The sequence below is a fragment of the Durio zibethinus genome, chromosome 9 (genome assembly GCF_047325235.1).
Source record: "Durio zibethinus cultivar Kanyao isolate XHJ-2024 chromosome 9, ASM4732523v1, whole genome shotgun sequence".
In the NCBI taxonomy this organism is placed as follows: domain Eukaryota; kingdom Viridiplantae; phylum Streptophyta; class Magnoliopsida; order Malvales; family Malvaceae; genus Durio; species Durio zibethinus.
The window spans coordinates 8,686,024-8,708,464 of record NC_143170.1 but is presented as its reverse complement, the minus strand read 5'-3'; the positions used below and the strand labels follow the sequence as shown (position 1 = coordinate 8,708,464).

At 29.7% G+C, this 22,441-nt stretch overlaps 1 protein-coding gene across 2 annotated transcripts; it reads right to left on the bottom strand.

The window, feature by feature from the left end:
• Nucleotides 1–12,024: 12,024 nt before the first annotated feature.
• On the bottom strand, nucleotides 12,025–14,474 carry LOC111310725 (uncharacterized). 2 transcript variants are annotated; one of them, XM_089765793.1, is made up of 5 exons: nucleotides 14,164–14,465; nucleotides 13,608–14,106; nucleotides 13,135–13,206; nucleotides 12,507–12,719; nucleotides 12,025–12,291 (listed from the first exon to the last, which is right to left on the bottom strand). In XM_089765793.1, the coding sequence occupies exons 1-5, from the start codon at nucleotides 14,368–14,370 to the stop codon at nucleotides 12,212–12,214; spliced, it is 1,071 nt and encodes a 356-aa protein (XP_089621919.1). In that variant the 5' UTR covers nucleotides 14,371–14,465; the 3' UTR covers nucleotides 12,025–12,211. The 2 variants fall into 2 exon arrangements, with proteins under 2 accessions (XP_089621919.1, XP_022765885.2); XM_022910150.2 differs by having other exon boundaries at nucleotides 13,608–14,474.
• Between the last annotated feature and the right edge of the window lie 7,967 nt (nucleotides 14,475–22,441).

Below are 22,441 nucleotides of genomic sequence, written 5' to 3'. Positions count from 1 at the left end.
TGATCTAGTCTCACTGATCATCAAAGGTCGAGACTATAAAAAAATAGCCTATTGGCTCAACCTAATGTCTAAGAAAAAATAATAAAAAGTTGACAAGAATGCTTGAGCTCGAGGGAACATGTTCTAAATGTGAATGAGCTGTACACTCAAATAGATTTTGATTTAGAAAATCCTCCCATTCATTTTTCATCTTTTATAGTCGACCTTCCTCTTCAATTGTTCTCTCTTTTAGGTTTAGTTTCATCAACCTTCTTCATCCTCTGCTCTTCTTCTATGATTGATGCTCATATTCTTTCCTCTCTTTCTCTTTGACCAACTCCTATTAATGTTTTTTTTTTCAAGAATTCTCTTTATCTTTCTTTTTCCTCTAACATTGTGGTGTTCTCCACCACTGTTCCAACTTAGAATTTTGCTCTTACTCAAGAGTTTGAATCTTTTGATGATGAAAACTCTAACGATGAGAAGGGTTCTAAAGAGGATTAGATGAGGGAGGATAACCTCGTTGAGAATGCTAAAAATGAGGGGGAGCCTTTCTCTAAGGCAGACGAGTTGGCTAAAGTCTCAGTGTATATCCCTTATCTTTTGGGCATAATCCCCAATGATGTGATTAAGAACTTAAAAGGCATGGCTAATCTCAATGGCTGCCTTAATATGTATTTAGCTCATTACGTCTATTTTTTATAAGTGAACTTTCTTTTTCTAAAAGAGAGGTATAGTATAATGATGCCTAGCACCTCAGACCAGGTTATTGATAAGCTAGAGCCTTATCAACTTTTGGTATACTGGGATTCCATGGTGGTCGATCTGAGGTTCTCCTTATATTCCTTATTTGTTGAAATTTTTATTTTTTTATAATTTAATAATTACCCAACTTACCTCTAACTTATTTTTGTATGTAGTAAGATTTATAATTTTTTGCCAATAATTAGGTATTTTTCCCAGCCTTCCTCTATTTAAGAAGTTTTTTTCTATTAAAAACACCTTAATGACAAAAGATAGTTTTACATCATAGCTCAGCCCAATAAAAATTATTCGTGGACTGCCCGAGCTTAATAAAAACTGAAAATTGCTTTTCCTCTACATATAAAAAGAGAAGAAAAATAAAAATAATGAGTTAGAGGCATGAAAAATCATAAATAAGCTTAGGAATTTTTTTGATGTGCTTGTTGCTCTTTCCGTCCTAGTTCTTACAGATCAAGATAAAATAATGGACTACACCTGAAGAAGAAAACTAGTTATAGATGCCTACAAGTTTACCTCCCTCAAAGTGGTAAACAATGTATTGGGGTAGGTACAAGGTAACTTTGTAGGGTTTTAAATTTTTTTTCTAACTCTCAACTTATTTTTATAGAGATGTCTTCTAACCTAACTAAGGATTTTGACTTTTCTCTCTTTTCCCATAAACTAAGGCCCAAGAAAGGCCAAAATAAGAAGATTTAACTTGGTGCCCCTTCTCAAAGGGGAAATAAAACAATAAATCCTATTTAAAAATAGTCGAGCTTTTTAGCTTAGCCATCTACAATTGCCAAGAACAAGCATAAGACGATGGCATATAGGGAGCTCTCCACAATAGCTTTTTCTCCAACCAAAAAATAAAGATCGAAGCTTTTTTTTTTCCTCAAAAGATCTTAAGGCTTGAGTCTTAAGGCCCAGTTCGAAGAAGATCTACACCAATTTAGAGTATACTGTCAGTAAAAACCAACTAAGGAGTGTTGAGGTAGCTAGAAGGTTCTATAAGGTCACGATCCTTTCAAGCAGTAAGTATCACTTCAACTCGATTATTTTATCATTATTTTTAGCTTTGTTATTTTTTTAAGTATGAGTTTTATCTTTATAGTCTATTAGAAGCTTTCACCTCAACTTTTTATCTGTGTTAGATTGTACCACACTTATATGGTAATAGCTCACATGCTGAAAGTCGAGAATGACCTGACTACTTGAGGTGAAGAATACAAGAAAAGCATAAAGTTTCTTGTCAGTATTCGATCCAGTCTCAACATTTTCTATAAAAAAGAGGTCAAGTAAAAGAAGAAGATAGATGAGCTGAAGGGCATGCAGATAGAAAAAATCTCAAAAGAATCTATAAGAGATCAAGTCGAGCTAAAGCTTAGTAAAGCTCAAGTTGAAATTGTTAAGTAAAGGTCTTAACTGGAGGTTGAGTTGAAGAGAAAAAAAGAAATCAATCAAAAAGCTAAGGAGGTCTGCAGGGATGAAATCATTTGAAAGTTTAAAACCACTGAAGAATTCACTCAGCTTTAGCTAGAGTTCTTAAGTTATAGCGTCTTTAATGCCTTCGAGGTCATGAAAAAAGAGATGCTATTCAAGTATGCTAACCTCAAGATTGACCTTTCTAACATTAGTCTGAACAACATCATGTCAAAGTCTCTTTCACACCATTCTAAGGAGAAAGAGGAAAAGGAATAAAATACAGCTATAGACGCCAAGCTCAACGCTGCCCTAGCACTCGAGGCTAAAAAGGGCCTGCTATCGCTACTGCTGCTAACTAAAGAAATGCCTACAAGGTTTTTTTTTTTCTTTTTGTTCTTTTGTTGATTCTTTTATAAATTTTTGTTTAAGTGAGAAGTCAAATTTTTGTAGTGACCTTTGATAAAAATCACTCTACTAAACTTTTGTAAATCAAAGTTTTTTTTATACTAACCTTATGATGATTAATAAAAGGTGAAATTTTTGTTCAAGTCTTAGTTCAATTTATTCAATTTGTTTTTTTTTTTTTACTTGCTTAACATTTAAGTAAAAATATCACAAGCATAAGCTCGAACAATAATTTACCAAATAATCACATGTTTTAAGTTCGGTGGACTTAACTCGAATGGTATAAAATAATTTAACGAACTAACATCCAATTTTCATCTTAGTTTGAGTGAACCTAAAATTCAACCAAATGTTCAAGAATATTTTAAATTAACTGAGAATCTATTTTGATACAAGTCTCAGGTCAAACTTCATTAGGTCGACCTAAGCCTAAGCTTAGGAGTTAGAATAAACGTAATCATATTTGACTTTAAGTCTCAGGTCAGACTTAGTTGAGGTAAGATTAGGTCTAACAAAACCCCAATTTAAGGCTCATAGTAAACATATCATCATAACTTTATTCCATGATTTTTGTGTTACAAGTGTGATCTCTGCTCCATCTGAGCTATTGGTAGTACACTTTTAAATTCTTTGCATTCCATGTCAATGATACAGGACTGTCATTCATGTCTTATAATCTATAAGTTATGTCATGAATGACCTCTTTAACCACTAAGGTCTTTTCCAAGTCAAAGCTAGCTTGCCACCTCAGTTGTCAACTCCTAAGGCTTCAATCTTTCTAAATACCAAGTCATCATTCTTAATGTTATTATGTCAAACTCTCTTATTGTAGTAGTTAGGTACCATTTATTGATGAGCTATTATTTGGGTAAAAGCCACATCTCTTTATTCTTTAACCAAATCTAAGTCAACCTTGAGAGCCTCTTTATTTTCTTCATTTGAGTTGAGTTTGACTCTCAAACTCAGAAGGTCGATCTCAATGAGTAGCACAATTTTTTTCTAAAATGCTAGGTGAAAAAAAATCTCTCTCATAGAGACCTTTGTGGTTATCTTCATGGCCCATAGTACTCTAAAAAACTCATTGACCTACTTGCTCTTAACCTTATCTAACCTCTTCTTTTAAGGCTTTTAATATTATCTTCTTGGTCACTTTAGCCTGGCTATTAGTTAAGAGTGGGCGACCGACTTGAATCTTAGATTGATGTAGAGGTTGAAACACCACTATTTGAATCTTGGGTTTTCAAATTATTTACCATTGTCAATTATTATGGACTGAGGTAGGTCAAATCGGTAAACTATATTTTTTCATACAAAATTTTCAACTTAGGCTTCCGTTGTAGTGGCTAGAGCCTTAGCTTTAAGCTATTTTATAAAGTATTGCTATCATAACAAATTTTAGCTACCTTGTGACCAGAGTTGAATGGTTTGAGAATGTCTATTTCTCATTGTATGAAAGGCCAAGGGCTAATGATAGAAGTGAGTTTGATTGATGAAAAATGCTATACATGAATGAGTCTTTGACATTTGTCACATCTTTTCACTAGGTCGGTTGCATCTTTTCTTATATAAGCTAATAGCAACCTTACCTACGTACATTGTAAGTAAGTGGTCAAGTTTCAAAGTGATTTTCATATATCCCTTTATGAATTTCCTATGGTAGTTTTCCTACGATCATGTCTGCTTTGATCAGGGTTATTCAAGGTTTTTTTCTTTTTTTTACTAGTTTCTCTTTAATGCTCTTCTATACTAATTTTTCCACCAGGCCTTGGCCTAAATTTTTCATTATCATTCCTGAGGCTAGCTTGGACAAAGAGTCTGCCAGTATATTTTTTGATCTTGAATTTTTCTTTCCTAAACTTTATAAAAGGTAGCGATAAGAGCTAGTGCTTTGTCTAAATATTTTTGCATTCCTTTTTCTTTGGCTTTAAACCCACTATTTATCTGGCCGGCCACTAATTAAAAATCACTCGATACAATTATATTCTTTATATTTAGCTCGACTATTAGGTTGATTATTAATGCCTCATACTCGACCTCATTATTAGATATGCTTAATTTGAATTTGATGGCATATTGATATCACAGGCCCTCTAGGCTAATTAGAATGAGACTAGCCTTATTGCTATGGCTAATAGCTGATTCATCGATAAAAATATTCCATTTTTTTTTAACTTCTTCATTCTTCTCAAGCTGCTCATCAGCCTTAGTCGACATGAATTCTACATTGAAATTACCAATATTTGAGATTTTAAGGTCGACCTAAAAGTATATGCATGTCTAATTCAATGAGTTCTATTGTCTATTTAATTGATCTACCTAATAGCTCTCATTTTTGTAAAATCTACTTAAGCAATTGGTCAGTTAATACATGAATTGTGTGAGCTTGAAAATACGATCTGAGTTTTCTAGCTGATGTCACAACTGTGTAAGCTAGCTTTTTTATCCTAAAGTAATTTATCTTCGACCCTATCAATTTCTTGCTCACAAAATAAATTAGCCTCTATTTTTCTTTTTATTCCCAAATCAAAATCGAACTAGTAGCCTAGTTCGTGGTGGCTAAATACAAATACAATGTCTCGTTGGGCCTTGGCTAAGAAAAGATAGGTGGAAAGAATAAAAACTCTTTAAGCTTATCAAATGCTTTCTGACACTAAATGGTCCATCTGTAGCCAAAAATGTTTTTGAAAATCTTAAAAACTGGCAAGCATTGCTCTATTAACCTGGAAATAAACCTGTTCAGACTGACTACTTTCGATTAACATCTATACCTGTACCTTTTTCACCAAAGTCAGTGCTTTCATGTTTAAAATGGCTTAAACCTTCTTTGAGTTCGCCTTTATCCCCTTTTTTATTGATCACATAACTGAGAATTTTGTTTGACTTGACTCCAAAGGTGAATTTGCTTGGATTAAGCCTTATATTGTATTTTTTTCAAGGTATTAAAGGTCTTCTCTAGGTTTTTTAAGTGCTAGACCATGCTGTTACTCTTTATCATGTCATCTATGTATATTTTATGTTTCAATCGATCTAATTTTTGAAAACTTTATTGACAATCTTTGGTAGGTCGCTCATGCATTTTTCAAACTGAATGGAATGACCTTGTAATAATGATTTTTTTTCCTCATATTCTTTCAACATTTTGATATGATTTTAGCAAAAGTAGGTGTCCATGAAACTAAGAAAGCCATGGTCAGTGTTACCATCCACCAGTCTATCTATGCTAGGAAAAGGAAAACTATCCTTTGGATAAGCTCTATTAAGGTCAGTAAAGTCAATGCACATTCTTCATTTTTTATTATGCTTCTTGACCATGACCACCTTAGCTATCCATTCAAGGTAATAGACCTCATTGATGAAACCTACTTGTAATAACTTGCTGACATCCTCCTCAATAACCTTTTGCTTTTTTAGAGCAAAAGTCATTTTTCTTTTACCGAACTAGTTTTATGTTCAAATTGGTGTGTGACCTATAAACCATTACATCAAGGTCAATTCCTAACATATCAGATGGTGTCCAAGCAAACAAGTTATCATTATTCCTCAATAGTTAGATTAATTGCTCTTATGTTTAAGTTTAATTTCAATTTGTATATATTTTTCTAAGGTGTTCTACTATAATGGTATAGACACAAGGTTTTTTGTTGGTTTAGGTTAGTTCTCATCTACCTAAGGTCTTTGATTAATTATGTCTTTCTACTTAGTCAGATTGAGACCATTTTTTATTGGGATAAATCTCAACATGACAGTTAGTATGTTGTTAGTAAGTAAAATAATAAGTGATAAGAGTGTATAATTGAATAAAATGTATGTATTTTCATTTCAATTTTTTTTTGCTGACGTATTAGCCCAGTCCTATTGACATGTGAGTATTTGAGCCAGCTTAAGAGCTCAGTCACTTTTAGAATCTATTCAAAAGTTACAAAAATTGTTAAAAGTATAGTTTTTATTGGTGTGAAATTTAAGAGCTTAAAGCGACTGAAGAGCATGATTCTCTCAGGTTAGTTTTTTGTTATTGTAGGTGTTTACTCTTACTTTCTTGTTTCTCTTCAGTGTCTGTTACTTTTTTTCTTCAATCTTTTCAGTTTCAACTAAACTGTTAGTTTATTTTTCAATCCTTTCTTTCATCATTGTAACATAATATTGCCGTGCAATGGACTGGTCTCCCCTTACCTCTATAACCCCATGAAGTGTTAAAAATTTTACTTTCAAATGGGAAGCTGAGCCTATAAGCTGCATAACAAACTGACTAGGTAGACCGAATATCATGTTGTAGACAAATAAGGTATCTGTGAAAATAAATTTTATTATCAATTTAACTATTCTCCACTTCATTCCTAAGGAGATCAATAATTTAATAGTCCTTTTGGTTGTGCCTATTTATTTTCAAATCCGATCAAGGTTATAGTGATCAATTATAGTTGGTCTTCTTTGATTCCCATCTTTTTAATGGTAGCATGATATAGGACATTAGTCGAGCTTTCATTATCAAACAAGATCCTCTTGGTCACATAATTATATACCATAATCGTAATCATTATAGCATCATCATATAAATATTATATTCTTTTTAAATTTTTCAAATTGAATGAGATCGATTCATCTTTTCAGTCTTTTTTTTTCTTTACCGAAGAGCCAATGACCATGACTATGCCCTAATCAAACTTTCTCTTAGCCAAGGTGGAGCTTCCCTTAGTGATCATGTTAATTACCTTGGTAATTGATCTATTGTCAATAGTTCAACCTTCATCCTATTTTTGTCATCCCCTTAAATTTTCCCCTCATGTTTTCTTTTGGCTTGCCTTTCCTATCCCTTATGGGTTTTTTGTTATTTTTTTTATAGTTCGTTCTACTCTAACCTTGTCTTCATCAATCCATAAACCTTTTTAGCTAGTTGATTAAAGTTTCAATTTTTTTTAGATTGACACAGTTTTCAATGTTATGGCCTATGTCTCTTATGGTTGGATCCCTTATTATGTTTTGTCTTAATGACTTTGGCCATTTAAGTTTTGGATTTCTTTTAATTTGTATTAGAATCCTCTCTCAATTTGTATTTAATACGATGTAGTTTTTTTCTTTGCTAAGACTTTTAGCCCAATGTCGTCTCTCACTTGAAGGAGAATGGTAGAAATTTTTACCTTTTTTATGATTGAGGAAGGGGGTAAACCTCTCTTACCTCAGTTGTTTCTCATTGTAGCTTTAGTATTTATAGATTTTTTGGCCACAAGTAAGGCATCAACCAATATCTTTGGTGGCTCTAAGGATAATGTCAACTTAAGGTGGTACTCTTTATCACTGAGTCCACTTGCTAGGCTGGCTATAATGGTCATTTGCTTTAGGCCTTTCACTTGTAGAGCTTCCGCATTAAAACCCATATAACATAGTCTTCCAAAGATTTATTTCTATCTTGATGGATTAATATCAAGTTGAAAGTCATTTTTTTTTTCTTCGACTGCTTACAAATAGGACATAAAAGAGTGACTAAGCTCTTTAAATGTTGTAATTGACATTGGCTTGAGGCTACTATATCAAGACTAAGCTCACCCTTGAAGGTGGTAGCTAAACCCTTACACATCAGAACTTTATCTGCACCTTGCATCGTTGTATTAGTTTTATAAAGCTCTAAATTGTCAAAAGGGTCAAATGTACCATTATAAGTTTCCAAAGTTGATATTTTAAATCGTTTTGGAGGCATAGCTCTATCAATCTCTCCCATGAAGGGTGAGGTTTCCATAAACTTGAGCTCGTCTTTAAAAACAACTGCCTTCCCCTTTAGCTCCTTATTCATAGCTTGTATTCAAGCTTTTAGGTCTCTACTTGGTTGGGGTTTCAAATTGGTTTGTTTTGATTTTTTAGTTGTGGCATGTATCACATTGTGGCTAGAGTAATGGTGGGTAGCTAGAATATCGTGTTCTTCTTCCCTAGAGGTCGAAGAAGCTTCTATTTCCTCATAGCTTGGTTACCTTTTTATGGCTTATCAACCAAGGGTGACTAGATTAGGCATCGTTGAAGCTTGAGGTTATGGTATGTAGCATTTGTTTTAGAGCTTGTATTTGTTTAGTTAAAGCTTGAAATTGTTCCATGGTCAAGCCGACCTATTGTGGGGCAAGTTGTTTGTCTGTTGGTAGTTATGTGTTTTTCTCCAACTAGGATAGTTCTCTCCTTCCTCCATAGCTCTCTTCCTAGGTAGCAAGATTTTAGGCTCAGCTGATAAGTAAAAGGCCCCTACTTGGCACACCAAATATTTGTACCGAGCTCTAATCCAAGGGTCATCCTGAAAAGACAAAAAAATGAATAAAACAATTAGATACAAAAACATGAAGTATTTCTTACATTTGCACTTTGATGCATAAGTCAGAGATCTGGATAAAGAACGTTGGAATGAGAGAAAAGTAAAGAATTAAAACAAGTTGAAACTTAGAATGATAGTACCTGGATGTCCATATTTATAGATAGAAAAGCGAGAGACCTGTGGCGGACAATAGTGATGTAGCTGAGCAAATGTAACACTAAACATGTCAAGCATATCAAATCGGCTTAAATATTTAAAATGCCCTTGACTGTTTGTTGGCAACCTCTAATAAGAGGAAAACACTACAATGTCCTATTAACCATTAAATGCCCCAACACAAACTTTAGGCAAGGGTTTTCAAAAGATTAATCACACTTAATTCAGTTTGATTCGATTCATGAATAGTAGTTACATAGTCGCATGTAAATTGTAAGGTCAATTGACTCCATTTTACTTTTAAATAGCTATATTTATACATGTAACAAATACTAAATTTTTTGGAACTTTTTTATTGATGTCACTAAAATTTAATTAAAATATAAAATGAATGGTCAAACAAATAAGATTTTTATCTATTTTTGTAATAATATTATTTAGATTCCAAACAAAAGTTAAACAATTTTATATTTAGGTATAAATATAATGACGTGCTGCTTCAAAAAATATATAATTATATGTTAATAAATATCAATTATTACGTCTAAATGTTTTATATGAAAGTAAATTTATAAATTCTATTATATATAAATATTAATTTTTATTTCTTGTTTATTCAAAAATATTTTTTTACTATACCAATATATTTAAAGATAGCAAAGTAAAATATAAAAAAAGTAAACACTTAATTTTGTTCAAATCCATCCCACTTTATTTGCTTTTAGACTTTGATTTGAACGTTTCAATTTAAGTTAGCTTAAGAGTTCTAATTGGGTTTTTTCAAATTTTGATTCAGATTAATTGTTTTTGACATTATTTTGCATGGATCCAAGCCTAATTCAATTTCATCTTTGGGTTAATTTTGAATTAAGATTTGAAAATCCAATTTTAAAGCTCAAAGTCCAATTCTAGGCCCAAAACCTTTAAAGTCCAATTTTATTTTATTAATATTAATTAATTTAATTAATTAAAATATTAAGAAAAATGAAAAATGAGGAGGTTAAGTACCAGCCTGCTCTCAGTTTCTTGTTCTCCAAAAATCCAGTCAGTTTGTTTTTTTTATCCGAAAAGAAAAAAAAAAGAAAAAAACATGCATAACTTGAAACATAGTGTGGTATATAACAGCCCCACGAGTTTCAGTAAGGAAAACAAGGGCAATACAAGTAGAAACGTCATTAAACAATATAACAGAAGAGCTTCCATACATAGAACTATAAATGAAATTGGATTCCTCGCTACCATATCTTGCTAGTGCATCAGCACGCTGATTTCTTTCACGGTATACATGATTCATCATTGTCTGATGAAAGGTCCTTAACGGAATCCTGTAATAAAAAATGAGGGTGTTAAGGCGTAGATTAGTAATGTTTGATCTAGTAATCAGGTTGATGACTACCATTGCATCCAACTCAATTTCTAGTCTTTCAATTCCTTCATTTTTTGCCAGGATGAGACCATCTCGTAACGGCCATAGTTCAACTTCAACACTCGTAGCTCTAGGGATGTGTCTGGTAAAGCCCTTAATCCATTCTCCTTCTTGGTTTTTTAAGATCGATCCTGCCCCAGCTTTCCTTGGATTACCCTTAGAAGAACCATCCGTGTTGAGCTTATACCACCCCTGGACAGGTGGTTTCCACTTAACACAAATGGTGGAAGGATGGCACTTTTCTAGCATGACCCACCAGAGTAACATATTCAGTAATGTCATCCATAGCCTTCTCGATCACTCTGTTGTTAATGAGTTTTCCTTCGAAAATCAACTTGTTTCTCATCCACTAAATCTCCCATAAAAAGAAAATAAAAATGGTGCTCCAAGGGACCATCTTGTTAGGTAACCGTGATTTATTCATGGCATTTGATTTGATCCATTTCTCCTACGCTTCTCTGCTATTAGGGCTAGATTGAATTGGGTGATTCATAGAGGACCACCAAGCCTTAACAACAAAGCACTCAGCTCGTAAGTGGTTTGTTGTCTCCTCTAAGTGATTACAGAACGGACATTCGTTCGGCACATTCATACCTCTTGACCTCAGGAACGACGCTCGAGTTGGAAGGAATTTTCTAGCACATTCCCACGGAAAGAATTTCAACTTTGGTGAGATCATTTGTTGCCAGATCCTGATCCATCTTTCCTTAGCTTCATTGTCCCGTTGCTAATTTCAAATATCAAAATTGGGTTTTTGATAAATTTTAATATAGTTTTAGGTTTTATTAAAATAATAAATTTTTTATATATCCAATCACACCAAACAATAAAAATTGGTAACAACTCTCTCTATTTTAATTTAATTTTTAAAATATTTTATCTAGTAATTCCAAAATTGATTTGACAAAGAATAAAAAAAAAGCAATTCTCAACTTAATTTTATAAATTTAAAGATAACTACATCACCAATAATTATATGAGATAATGTCCCATCGAAATATTTTTTATTAAATATATATATATATTTTTAATATTTAAAAAAATTGAATTTGGGGCAATTGTTTTTCAAAAATATAATGTAAAAAATATTTATGTTATGTGTTACATAATACAAATTAGTACATGAATATGACCCACTGAAATTGTTTTCTAGTTACATATCCTGATGAATAATTTGGTCTTTGAACATCTCTAATATAAATACCGTATATGAATGAAAATTATAGGAAACCGAAAAGAAAAATCTATACCACATCCCTTTTTTTTTATTAATTTACTGTGAATGCCTTAACCAAATCATTTGATCTATTCCCAAATTTGAAAATCTCGTAAGATCCCATAAGTAATTCAATGCAAATTTATATACATCTATACTAAAATTGAGTTTGGTGTTAGAAGTTAAGTCACACCAGTTCAATCAACAATAAGAAATATATAACAAATAAAAATAATAATAATAAATAATTTCCTTTCAATTAATTTGAAAATATCACTAATAACAAATTATCCGATAGTTCGTTAATTACTTCTTATTTATTTATTTATACTTAATATTTTATTTCACCCAGTAATAAGTATGTCATGATCTAGTAGTTTATAATTATTAAATAAGAAACATAATATTTCCTTTTGAAAGCAATTACATGTTTACAACCGAACACACTCGTTGAGATATTTTATCAACAGAAACTAAATTGGGAGCATTTGACTCAAAATATAACAATCCAACCAGAAACATTACTAAAAAAAAACAAATCAAAACCATTCGAAAGATCAGTTTCTCATCATCAAGCCATCATTCTTTGGTTCGTCGGTGCCACCATTGCCTGCTGCCGCATCTGGTTCTTTGCCAGGTTTCCCTGCCATCCTACAAAACATAAAAAAAACATCAAGACTTCTAACAACACTTTAATTGATATTTTGCAACGACTTTAAGTGTTTTGTAAATAAGATTTTTCAACAATAAATTGATATTTTACAATCACTTTAAGCGTTGTTAAAACCCATTTTTCTAGTATTGTAAGAATTTAAAATTGTTTGCTCAATGCATTTTTCTTCCAGATGGATCAATTGTATTCTTACCTATAGAAGGATCCCAGCCTCTATGTTGAAGCTCCCTGTACTCTTGGCAAAGAGCACACCATTCACAAAGGAAGTGAGTAACCCAATCCGGAGCTGGAGCCTCCGGGAGCCCAAACTTGTTTCTTAGTTTGGTTCGATACGTGCATGACATTAGGCAAGGCATCCCAATGCAGAAGGCGATCGCACCGTAAAGCAGTCCACTGGTTCCACAAGCTGTACGTGCATCACATCATCAAATAATTAAGTTTCCATCCTTTCTCGAAAGAAGTTTTTTCTATAATCATTCAAGCAACACCTTTTACTAATGACTGCTAAAATTAAATGCATATAGGGAAAGAAAAGCACTCATAATTATAAGTAATAATTATATTTGTAGCCTCATATACTATAAACTGTATGCTTTTATCATATATATATATATTATGTATGTTTTTATTAATTTCTTTTTGTTACAAGAGGGCAAACCTTACATTAAGGGGGAGGGAGAGAGGCTGGGATCGAACTCCAATCTTGTGTCTTCTTCTTAAGGTTTTCTTGACTATTAAACTAAAAAGCTGAAAACTTCTATTATGTATGTTTTTATTAATAAACACCTTAAGAAAGACTTCTCTTCTATATATATACTTACTTGTGTGGCCATCATCCACAATTTCAGCGATCTGACCGAATGTCAAGCATGGGAATAAAGCTGTACTCAGAGCTGAAAAGAAACAACAAATCAAAATTAGCCACAATACGTTGCATTTTGAGGCAACCCAGTGAAGCATGCATCTATATATACTACATTCCATCAGTCAAATGGTTGATAGAATTTATTTTTATTTTTTAAAAATTTTATTTGATTTCTATAGCTAGGTAAAATTTTTTGAGAAAATCGACGAACAGAGAAATAAAAAAGAATACTCGAAATCTAGAGTCTAGTCCCATTAATTCTAGATTTATCATTTATGTACTACACTAGCAATGATAGAAATGTTTGTAAGCTGTTACTTAATAGGAAAACTGAAACAGTGAGCAACGAGTCAACGAGCAGACGACTTGTGTTTTCTTTATCTTTATGCATGCACCCAAGTTATATTGAGAATTTTAGAGAAGTTTTACCGTTCATCGGATCATCCATGAAATCAAAAAGGCCACTTCTCCAACCCTCGCCACTACCAGGACCCACTGGAATTCCTGCTACCGCAGGAGGTTGACCCCCAGGTTTATGTGGTGATGCAGGTGGCATATCCTGACCAGGAGGCAGGTATGCAGGTTGAGGAAATGCTTGTGCTGAAAGGTTAGGGACGTAGACGGTCTGAGGTTGCATCACTGGTGGGCTTACATTTGAGTATATCTGATTGGTTGGTGGGCTTTTGGGCGGGTACTGCACTGGCTGTGGTGGATATGATGCAGGCTGCTGGTTCGGCCAGTTTGGATGTGCTGGATTATTTTGCAAATTTTGAGGTGGGTATGGTGCGGGCTGGACCGGTGGATAAGCTTGGTTAGGATGTGGTGGGGGGTATTGTCTTGGCTGAGGCTGAGCTGGTGGTGGCTGCTGCGGCTGCTGTGGTTGGAACTGCTGTTGGATTTGCTGTGGCTGGAACTGTTGTTGTTGAGCCTGAGGATCATTTCCAAGTGCGCCCATTTGCTGGGGCTGGAACTGTTGTTGTTGAGCCTGAGGATCATTTCCAATTAGTGCGACCATTTGCTGGGGCTGGTATTGCTGGTCTTCTTGATTGTTCTGATAGGTTGCTGCTACATAGTCATCAGGAATATTTGGTGTGGCCTCATGGTTTGGCTCATATTCTTGAGGTTGCAGCTCACATTCTGTCTGAATTTGTTGTGATTCATAGGCAGAAGGGTCTGCATCAGGGCGTCCCATACCTTCTAGCTCACTAGTCTTCTTTTGCTCTTCTTTGAGCCAAAACTAGATAGGAAAAGAAGGCGTTATTGTTACTTACTGCTTACGAACTCGTGATAAAGCTAGCTTTTTATAGGAAAAAAAAGTTCAATGCCAGCTAACTTAATTAGCTATGTAGAAATATTCAAAGAAGGAAGCACCAAAGATTTGAACATATAATTAAGCAAAATATGAAGGGATATTTCCTGGAAAATGAAATGAAAGAAAATTAGGTAGTGTAAATTTAGCAAGTTGTAGGGATAAGCATGAATCGAGAAGGGAAGTGGGGTTGTAAACTATTATTTGACTTGAAGAAGGAGTTGATCTTTTGTCATTTTTGTGCGTTTGGTGCGCAGAGACAAAGATGGTGGCGACGTGACAGATGGGTTGGAATGATTGAAGGGTTTACTTTGACTATATTGGCTAGAAGACGTAGACTTCTGAATTCCGATATATTCCCAGCAAAATGGCTGGCAATGGGAACTGGAAGCCAATCCATGTGCGGGCGTCGGCAATAACGCGTGGACACAGTGGCTATGGAGTTTTTAGTCTCAAGTCTCAACCCTCAAATGTAGCCGATGACCCGAGAAAAGAGACACATATAGGACAGAAAAGAGTATGATTCTGCGGCGGGTAACTTACTTTGTTGAAAACGAACAATGATTTCAATTAGCAATAGTATGTAGTAATACTTACAGTAAGACTAAATGGTTTTCTCTTAATCAAACTTAAAAAAAAAAAAAAAAAGCAGATTAAATGGTTAAAACAAGACCAAGTCAATCGGAACTGATCATTGATACATATTTTCTCAGTTTAAAAAAGCAAAGAACCATCCTTTTTTGGTTTTTTGAAAGTTTTTTGGTGAAATGCATCTTGTGGTTAAAAGAAACATACTACAAATTAAAATTTAAGATGCATTTCAGCTGGTGGTTTTTCTATAAAAAAAAAAAAAAATTATTTACCCATCTAACAGTTTGGAATTGGAGTTGAACAAAAATTATTCATTTTACTAATTTCTCTTCTCATTATATATCTATGAAAAGATTGTTTACTTTCTTTTTTAACAAGAGTAAATCTAATATGTAGTTGGAATATTGCTAGCCAATATTTGTTGCCATTTGCCAATTTTTCTATCGTTTCTTTTCTTTAGGTTCCGTTTGATAAATGTTTTTAGTTTTTATTATTTGTTTGTTATTTTTAGGATTTATATTTTATATATTGTTATTATATAAATGTTACACATTATTTGTGCATCGTAAACTTTCACATTATTATTTTGTTTTAATATAATTAAATATTTAAAATTTAAAAATATTTATTTTTAAAAATTCAAAAATTTTAAAATTTTTTAATAATTGCCTAGTAATTTACACACTAACAATATATTAAATATAAACTCTTATTTTTGTTGTTTGTTTTTTATTTTTATTGAAAAATTTAAAACTAAATAACAAAAGCATAATCAAGTGGAGCCTAATTTTTTATTTTTTATTTCCTTTCTTTTCTCCTCAAAACTCCTCTCTTTCTCCCACATTTTAGCTCCTCGTTAGGCATCAGAAAATATTATACGGAACTCTTCGTCAGAACTAAAAAACAAACTCAAAATTTCTTGTAATTAACAATTACAAACATTTAACTAAAATCACCCACATCCAGAATCTATTCATTTTAATCAAAGTAAATAGCACTTGTAATCCACTTTGAATCAAATATTGTTTTAGTATACTTTCAAAAGTCATTGGTTGAATTTTAAACAGTCAAATTATATTAGAAGTCTCTGTACTTTACAAAATTTTAGAATTTAGTTTATATACTATAATTCATATAAATTTAGTATATGTAATATTTTGATTTAATAATTTTGGAATAATAATTAACTTCATTAATTTTTTGCTATTAAAAATGTTAACGTAGCCGTTAGCTTTGCTTATGTGACCATGGACTTTGTTAACGTGACGTTTACTTGTTGACGTGATAACTTATTGATGTGATAATTTAGATAAATAAAATTAATTGTTAAATCAATTATTAAATTATGCAAATGATTTTTATATTCATATTAAATTTAAAATTTAGTTTTTATACTTACACGAAATTTAAAATTTAGTTCCTCTAACATAGAATATATTTTAAATTTTTTATAAATTTTCTAGTTTTTTTAAAATATTAATTTTTTCAGTATTTTAATTTTTATAATTTCATTTTTTGAAAGTTTTGGATTGTTTCAAAATTTAACATTTTTATTTATACAAAATATTTAATTTTATTATTTGGAATTCTTATAAAATTTTCCATATATTTAATTTTTATGTTTTTCAGAAAATTTTTATAATATCTTAGTTTTAAAAAGAGTTTACAAATTTAAAAACATTTACATGTTTTTTTTTATCTTATTCAGGTAAAAAAAAATCAAAATTAAAAACTTTTTGTGTTTCACTATTTCTTTGTTTATCCAAATTTTTATGCCTTTCCATATCAAATGTATCAAACAGAATAAATTCTAAAGACCTATGTCTTCATTTTAGTTTATTCATTTATTTTTTTCATTTAAATATTATAAAAATGGAAAATTTCTAAAGTACATAAAAAATTAAAAAAATATAGAAAATTTTATAAAATTCCAAAAAGTTAAAAAAATTAAATATTTTGATTAAATATTTGAAAACATAAAAAATTCAAAAAATGATTTTTATTTAAAAAACTAAAATATTAAAAAAAGTAAATTAAATATTTTTTAAAAACTAGAAAATTTCTAAAAATTCAAAATATTGAAAATTAAAAAAATAAAATATTGAAAAAAATAAATTTAATATTTTTAAAATGCTACAAAATTTTTGAAAAATTCAAAATATTTTTATATTAGAGGGACTAAATTTTAAATTTCAAACAAGTACAAGGATTAAATTTGAAATCCAAAAATTGAACTTTCGTGTGAATATAAGGATTATTTATATAATTTAACAACTTATTTTATCAATCCAAATTGCCATGTCAGTAACTCAATATCACATTAGCAAAGTCAATGCTCGTGTTATCAATTCAATGAGCATGTCAGCATTTTTAATGGAAAGAATTGACAGAATTAGTGGTTGGACTAAAATTATCAAATTAAAATAGTGCGAGAATTAAATTTGTATTAATTACAATACATGAGCTAAATTCATAATTTTAGTAAAATATAAGAACCTTTAACATAATTTGACCATTTTGAAACTCATTTTGATTTTTTTTTTAATTTAACTTTGATTCAAACATTAGTTCCAACTAATGCCAGTGTTAAACACATGGCATCAGATGACATGTAAGGATTGAATGACATGGCATTTTTTTTTCTTTTTTCTTGTCTAATTGCAATGTTTTAGTGCATTATAAAAGCAAAAAAAAAAAAGTCTCTTCCACTTTCCTTTATTCCCTTCTCGATCTAGGTTTAGTGTATCAACATTAAAGAAGTTGAAGTAGAGAAATAGAGAGAAATGTAGAAAGAAATGTAGAAAGAAAACGAAAAAGAAAGAAATGGAAGAAAATTTATGATTTTGGCTTGGTCTTAGGAAATGGTGAGTTTAGGGGAAAAAAAGAAAAGAAAGATAAAAACAAATAAAAATTTTAAAAAATAATGCAAAAATTTTTTTAGAGTTTTTGCTTTTTATTTATTATTATTTTTTTGCCAAATGCAATTTTCCTTTTTTGCCAACATTTTGAAATTTTAAAAATACATTTATTAAAATTATTTTTATTTTTTATAAGAATAAAAATTCCTTGGTAATGAAAAACTAATAAAAAATTTACGTTATTTAATCAACACATATCACGTAACGTTATTTGATGTTAGCTGTCATTTAACGTTTGAATAGATAAAAGCATTAATAGAAGAATATAAAATGGTTAAATATAAAAATTGTCTCTATACTTTATACATTCTGTTAATTTGGTGTTTAAACAAATACCGTTGTTAATTTGGTATTCTAACTTTTATTCCACCATCCACTTTGATATCTTGGATTAACACTATTAATCAACTTGTTGATATATAGATTTAACCTAATAAAAAATTATAACTTTACAAATATGAAAACCAACAAATGACATTTAGAAATTTAAAAATCAAAATAATATTTGATATAAAGTTTAAGGATACACTAGATATTTACTTTTTTAATCATCAAAAGCAAATTCTTATTTGCAGAATAAGATATGACTAGTGTGGCCACAATAGGGTTTGGCTAATAGCTAGCCATGCATTGAATGAGTGTTTTGTAAAGGGATTGAGAAAAAGAGTTCTGATGATTGGCTGTATTGGAAATTGGATTCTAGTTGCAAAAGGCAAGGGAAATGAATCTCTAGAAGAATAATTAAGTATATTAATTTGGCATTATTGTTTGTAACAATTTACAATTAAATATAAAAACATCGATCACAATTTTACTACGTACATTTGAGATTTAATTTTTATTGTAAATTTTATCATGTTTGACAGTATATATTATTACAGTCAAATTTTTAAATAGTTAAAAGATTGATGACATTGAATAAAACTTAGGGGATTAATTTGAACATTATCCCTACTCTAATGCTAGAACTTTTTGTTGACAAAATAAATAAGAAAAATAATAATAATAAATAATTTTGGCTTTGAGGCGTAAAAAACATTATCTTAAAGGTAATTATGGCTCTAAGATATAATAAAATCTCAAAACTCTATAAGCAAAAGTAGTTAAAATAGTTATATTAAAAGATATATTTATAATAAATGAACAGACATAAAATTTTATTCAAATAGTTATGATTTTTTGTATAATTATGACCTTTATGAATAATAAATTATTTATATTCAAATAGTTATGATCATTTGTTGTATGATAATTGTTTCTGTTCAAACCTAATTATTTTAAATATGAATGAAATTAATACAAATACTAATTTTATTCATTAATACTTAAATTTTTTTGCTTAAGGTAAGATATACCGCATTCTAAACTACCAACAATCTCCCACTAGTTTAGAATATTTGTGTTTAATCTTTAACCTTTCATATAAATGAATATTATGAATACAATAAGATATATCTCGATTTAAATCTTCAATTAGCGTATATATTTTATAATTATAACAAAGTTGATAGTATCCACAGATTAAACCTCAACTCTTAGTGTTAGAATTAAAGATACACATAATACTTATTTATTCTTTTATTAGAGGTTTTATAATATTATTATGGCCATGTGCTTATCTTATTTATAAATATTTGTAAGAGAGACCCCAATTCAACTTGTTGAAGTAGTGCCGCTTTTATGTTTATATATGTAAAGTTTTCAGTATGTTTTCATTGATTTATACATTTAAATAATAATTCCATTAAAAGTATAAAAACTCATTCTTTCTCTCATAATAGGTCACATTAGTTTCTAAAATTTGAATGAATTTTATTAATATTTAATAAACACATAACAATAACTTGTTTTTATCCATTAAACTTTGAAATTAGAGGTTATTAATTTAAAGTTAGGTTCCCATTATTGATATATAATAGTAAGGGTTTAAACCCATTCTACTTGAAGTATTACTAATCAAATATCTTAGAATTCAATTTTTTTTCTGGTAATTATCCCCACTTGAAATTGAATCTCTAAAATATTCACTTCATAGGCTAATATGTCCAAACGTTTTATTTTACATATCATTTACATGCTCTAGACATTGTTGCTTCATTCCTATCATTTTAAAAAATAGTTGGTATTGGTTGTGGCTGCAACTTTATACTCATAAATTTCAACCATTCTATTTTCATACTTTATATGTCTTTAATACAATTATACTTCTAGTATAATTGGATAAATTTAATGAATAAACTAAGTCATTTTAATTATTTTAAGATTTTTAAAGACCTTTTTATGATTTAACTTTAATAAGTGTACTAAACTTATTAGCTTGTATAATTTGCTCATAAATTATACTTAAAATCTTACAACACTATAATACTAAGTTTTATTTCTTTTGATTCTTATCACCCCCATCATGTGCAAATAGGCATTCTTTTATTAAAGAATGTCCCATTCAATTATGAAGATATAATATATATTAATTAAGTTGCTATTTCATTTATCTTTTTACTATTTGGTGGTTTTATATATATATATATATATTTAAGAAGAAGGCCTCCAAATCCACCTTTAGTGAAAGATAGTTAGTAAAAATTCTATATTTTAATATTTCATTTTCATAAAAGTTTCAAAATTTTTATTTCAACTCAATATGAGAATATGCATCAATAAGTATAATGCCAAATATAATCACCCTCAAAACTAGTAAACTCATGCTTTCTATAATCTCACTTTGAGACTTTCATTCTAACTCTTGGATACTTAAAAATTATTGGATTATGGACACCAAAGCTATATCCACCATGGTTCATGTCATTAAAAAAGTCAAAACTTCACGTACAACCATATAATACTATAAATTTTGTGTCCAAATTATAAAATACATGAAATTTTTTCACTCAACAAATACAAACCATTTTAACTAGTTAGAAAGAATTATATAACTTCTCTAATTGAATTGAAGTTATCTTTAATAATATGTTTATTTCTCATTGAAACAATATTATATAAATTAAATAATATGAATCATGCATTATTCTCTTGTTAATAAAATGCAATCATGAATTATGTATCATAAAATATGATTTTATGATAAAAACATATATACTTACTTCTTTTTCGAAAAGATTTATAAATTCACAATTTCTTTTATGTCTTAAAATAATTCTCGAGAATTTTATCATTTTGATTTGATAACCATGATCTTTATCAAAATATAACAAGGCTATAAAAGATTTATAATCAAAACTAGCAAGTACTTCATGTCCATTTTATGTTCATGATCATTCAATGCTATGATTGAGAAAATACACATATGACACCATAAAATCATAAATCATAAATTAAATAATTTAATTCAAAATTAAAAGATTAAAAGATTAGTTAATAAAGAAACAAAATTCAATGAGACTCGAGGTTTTTTATGAATTATTAATCATTAATTTTTTTAATAAAATATAAAAATTAGAAAGATAATAACAAGAAACTTATCTTGTATTTAGTATTTATTCACTAAGAAACTATTTGGATAACAGAAGTTTTCCATGCTTGTTTCAAAATTCGATTTAGCCAACTTTACCAATTTTTTTCTTATATCTTCCTCATACGAAATATGAATTTCATAGTTACCTTTAATTAAAATTGTTAGAAAAAAAATAAGAGAAGAGAGATAATAGAAAATAATTTTGACTTTGAGACGTAAAGAACATTATCTTAAAGGTAATTATACTTCTAAGATATAACAAAACCTCAAAATCCTTTAAGCAGAAGTAGTTAAAATGGTTATACTAAAATATTTATTTATAATAAATAAACAGACATAAATTTCTATTTAAATGGTTGTGACCTTTTGTATAATTATGACTTTTACTAATAATAATCTATTTATATTCAAATAATTATGCAAATAATTATAACAATTTATCATATGATAATCATTTATGTTCTAATATAATTATTTAAAATATGAATAAAATTAATACAAATATTAATTTTATTTATCAATAATTAAAATTTTCTGGATGCACCACATTCTACACTTATAAACTTTAATCTTGTCTTACTTTACACCTCTAGCTATATAAATCAACTGTCAAGCCATGTATAATTTAAAAGAAAAAAAAATTATGTACACTCATCCAATATTTACATTTCACACATTAACATAAAATATAAATTTTGATTATAGTCTATAACGATGTTTTCACTTAACCCCTTCAAATAAAAAAAAATGTGATGCTGGGGTAGAACTGTTTAAATGTGTTGTAAAGAAAAATTAAAACAGCATTTAATAAACTTAATATAGAAGTGCTTGAAAAAAATATTTGATAATTTTTTTATGTTTTTCAGAAATAAAAAATAAATAGTCAATTTTATTAAATTAAATCATAAGTTTTTAAGTAAAAAAATAAATAAAATGAAATGATATTTTTATTAATTATAATAAAAAAAACAAA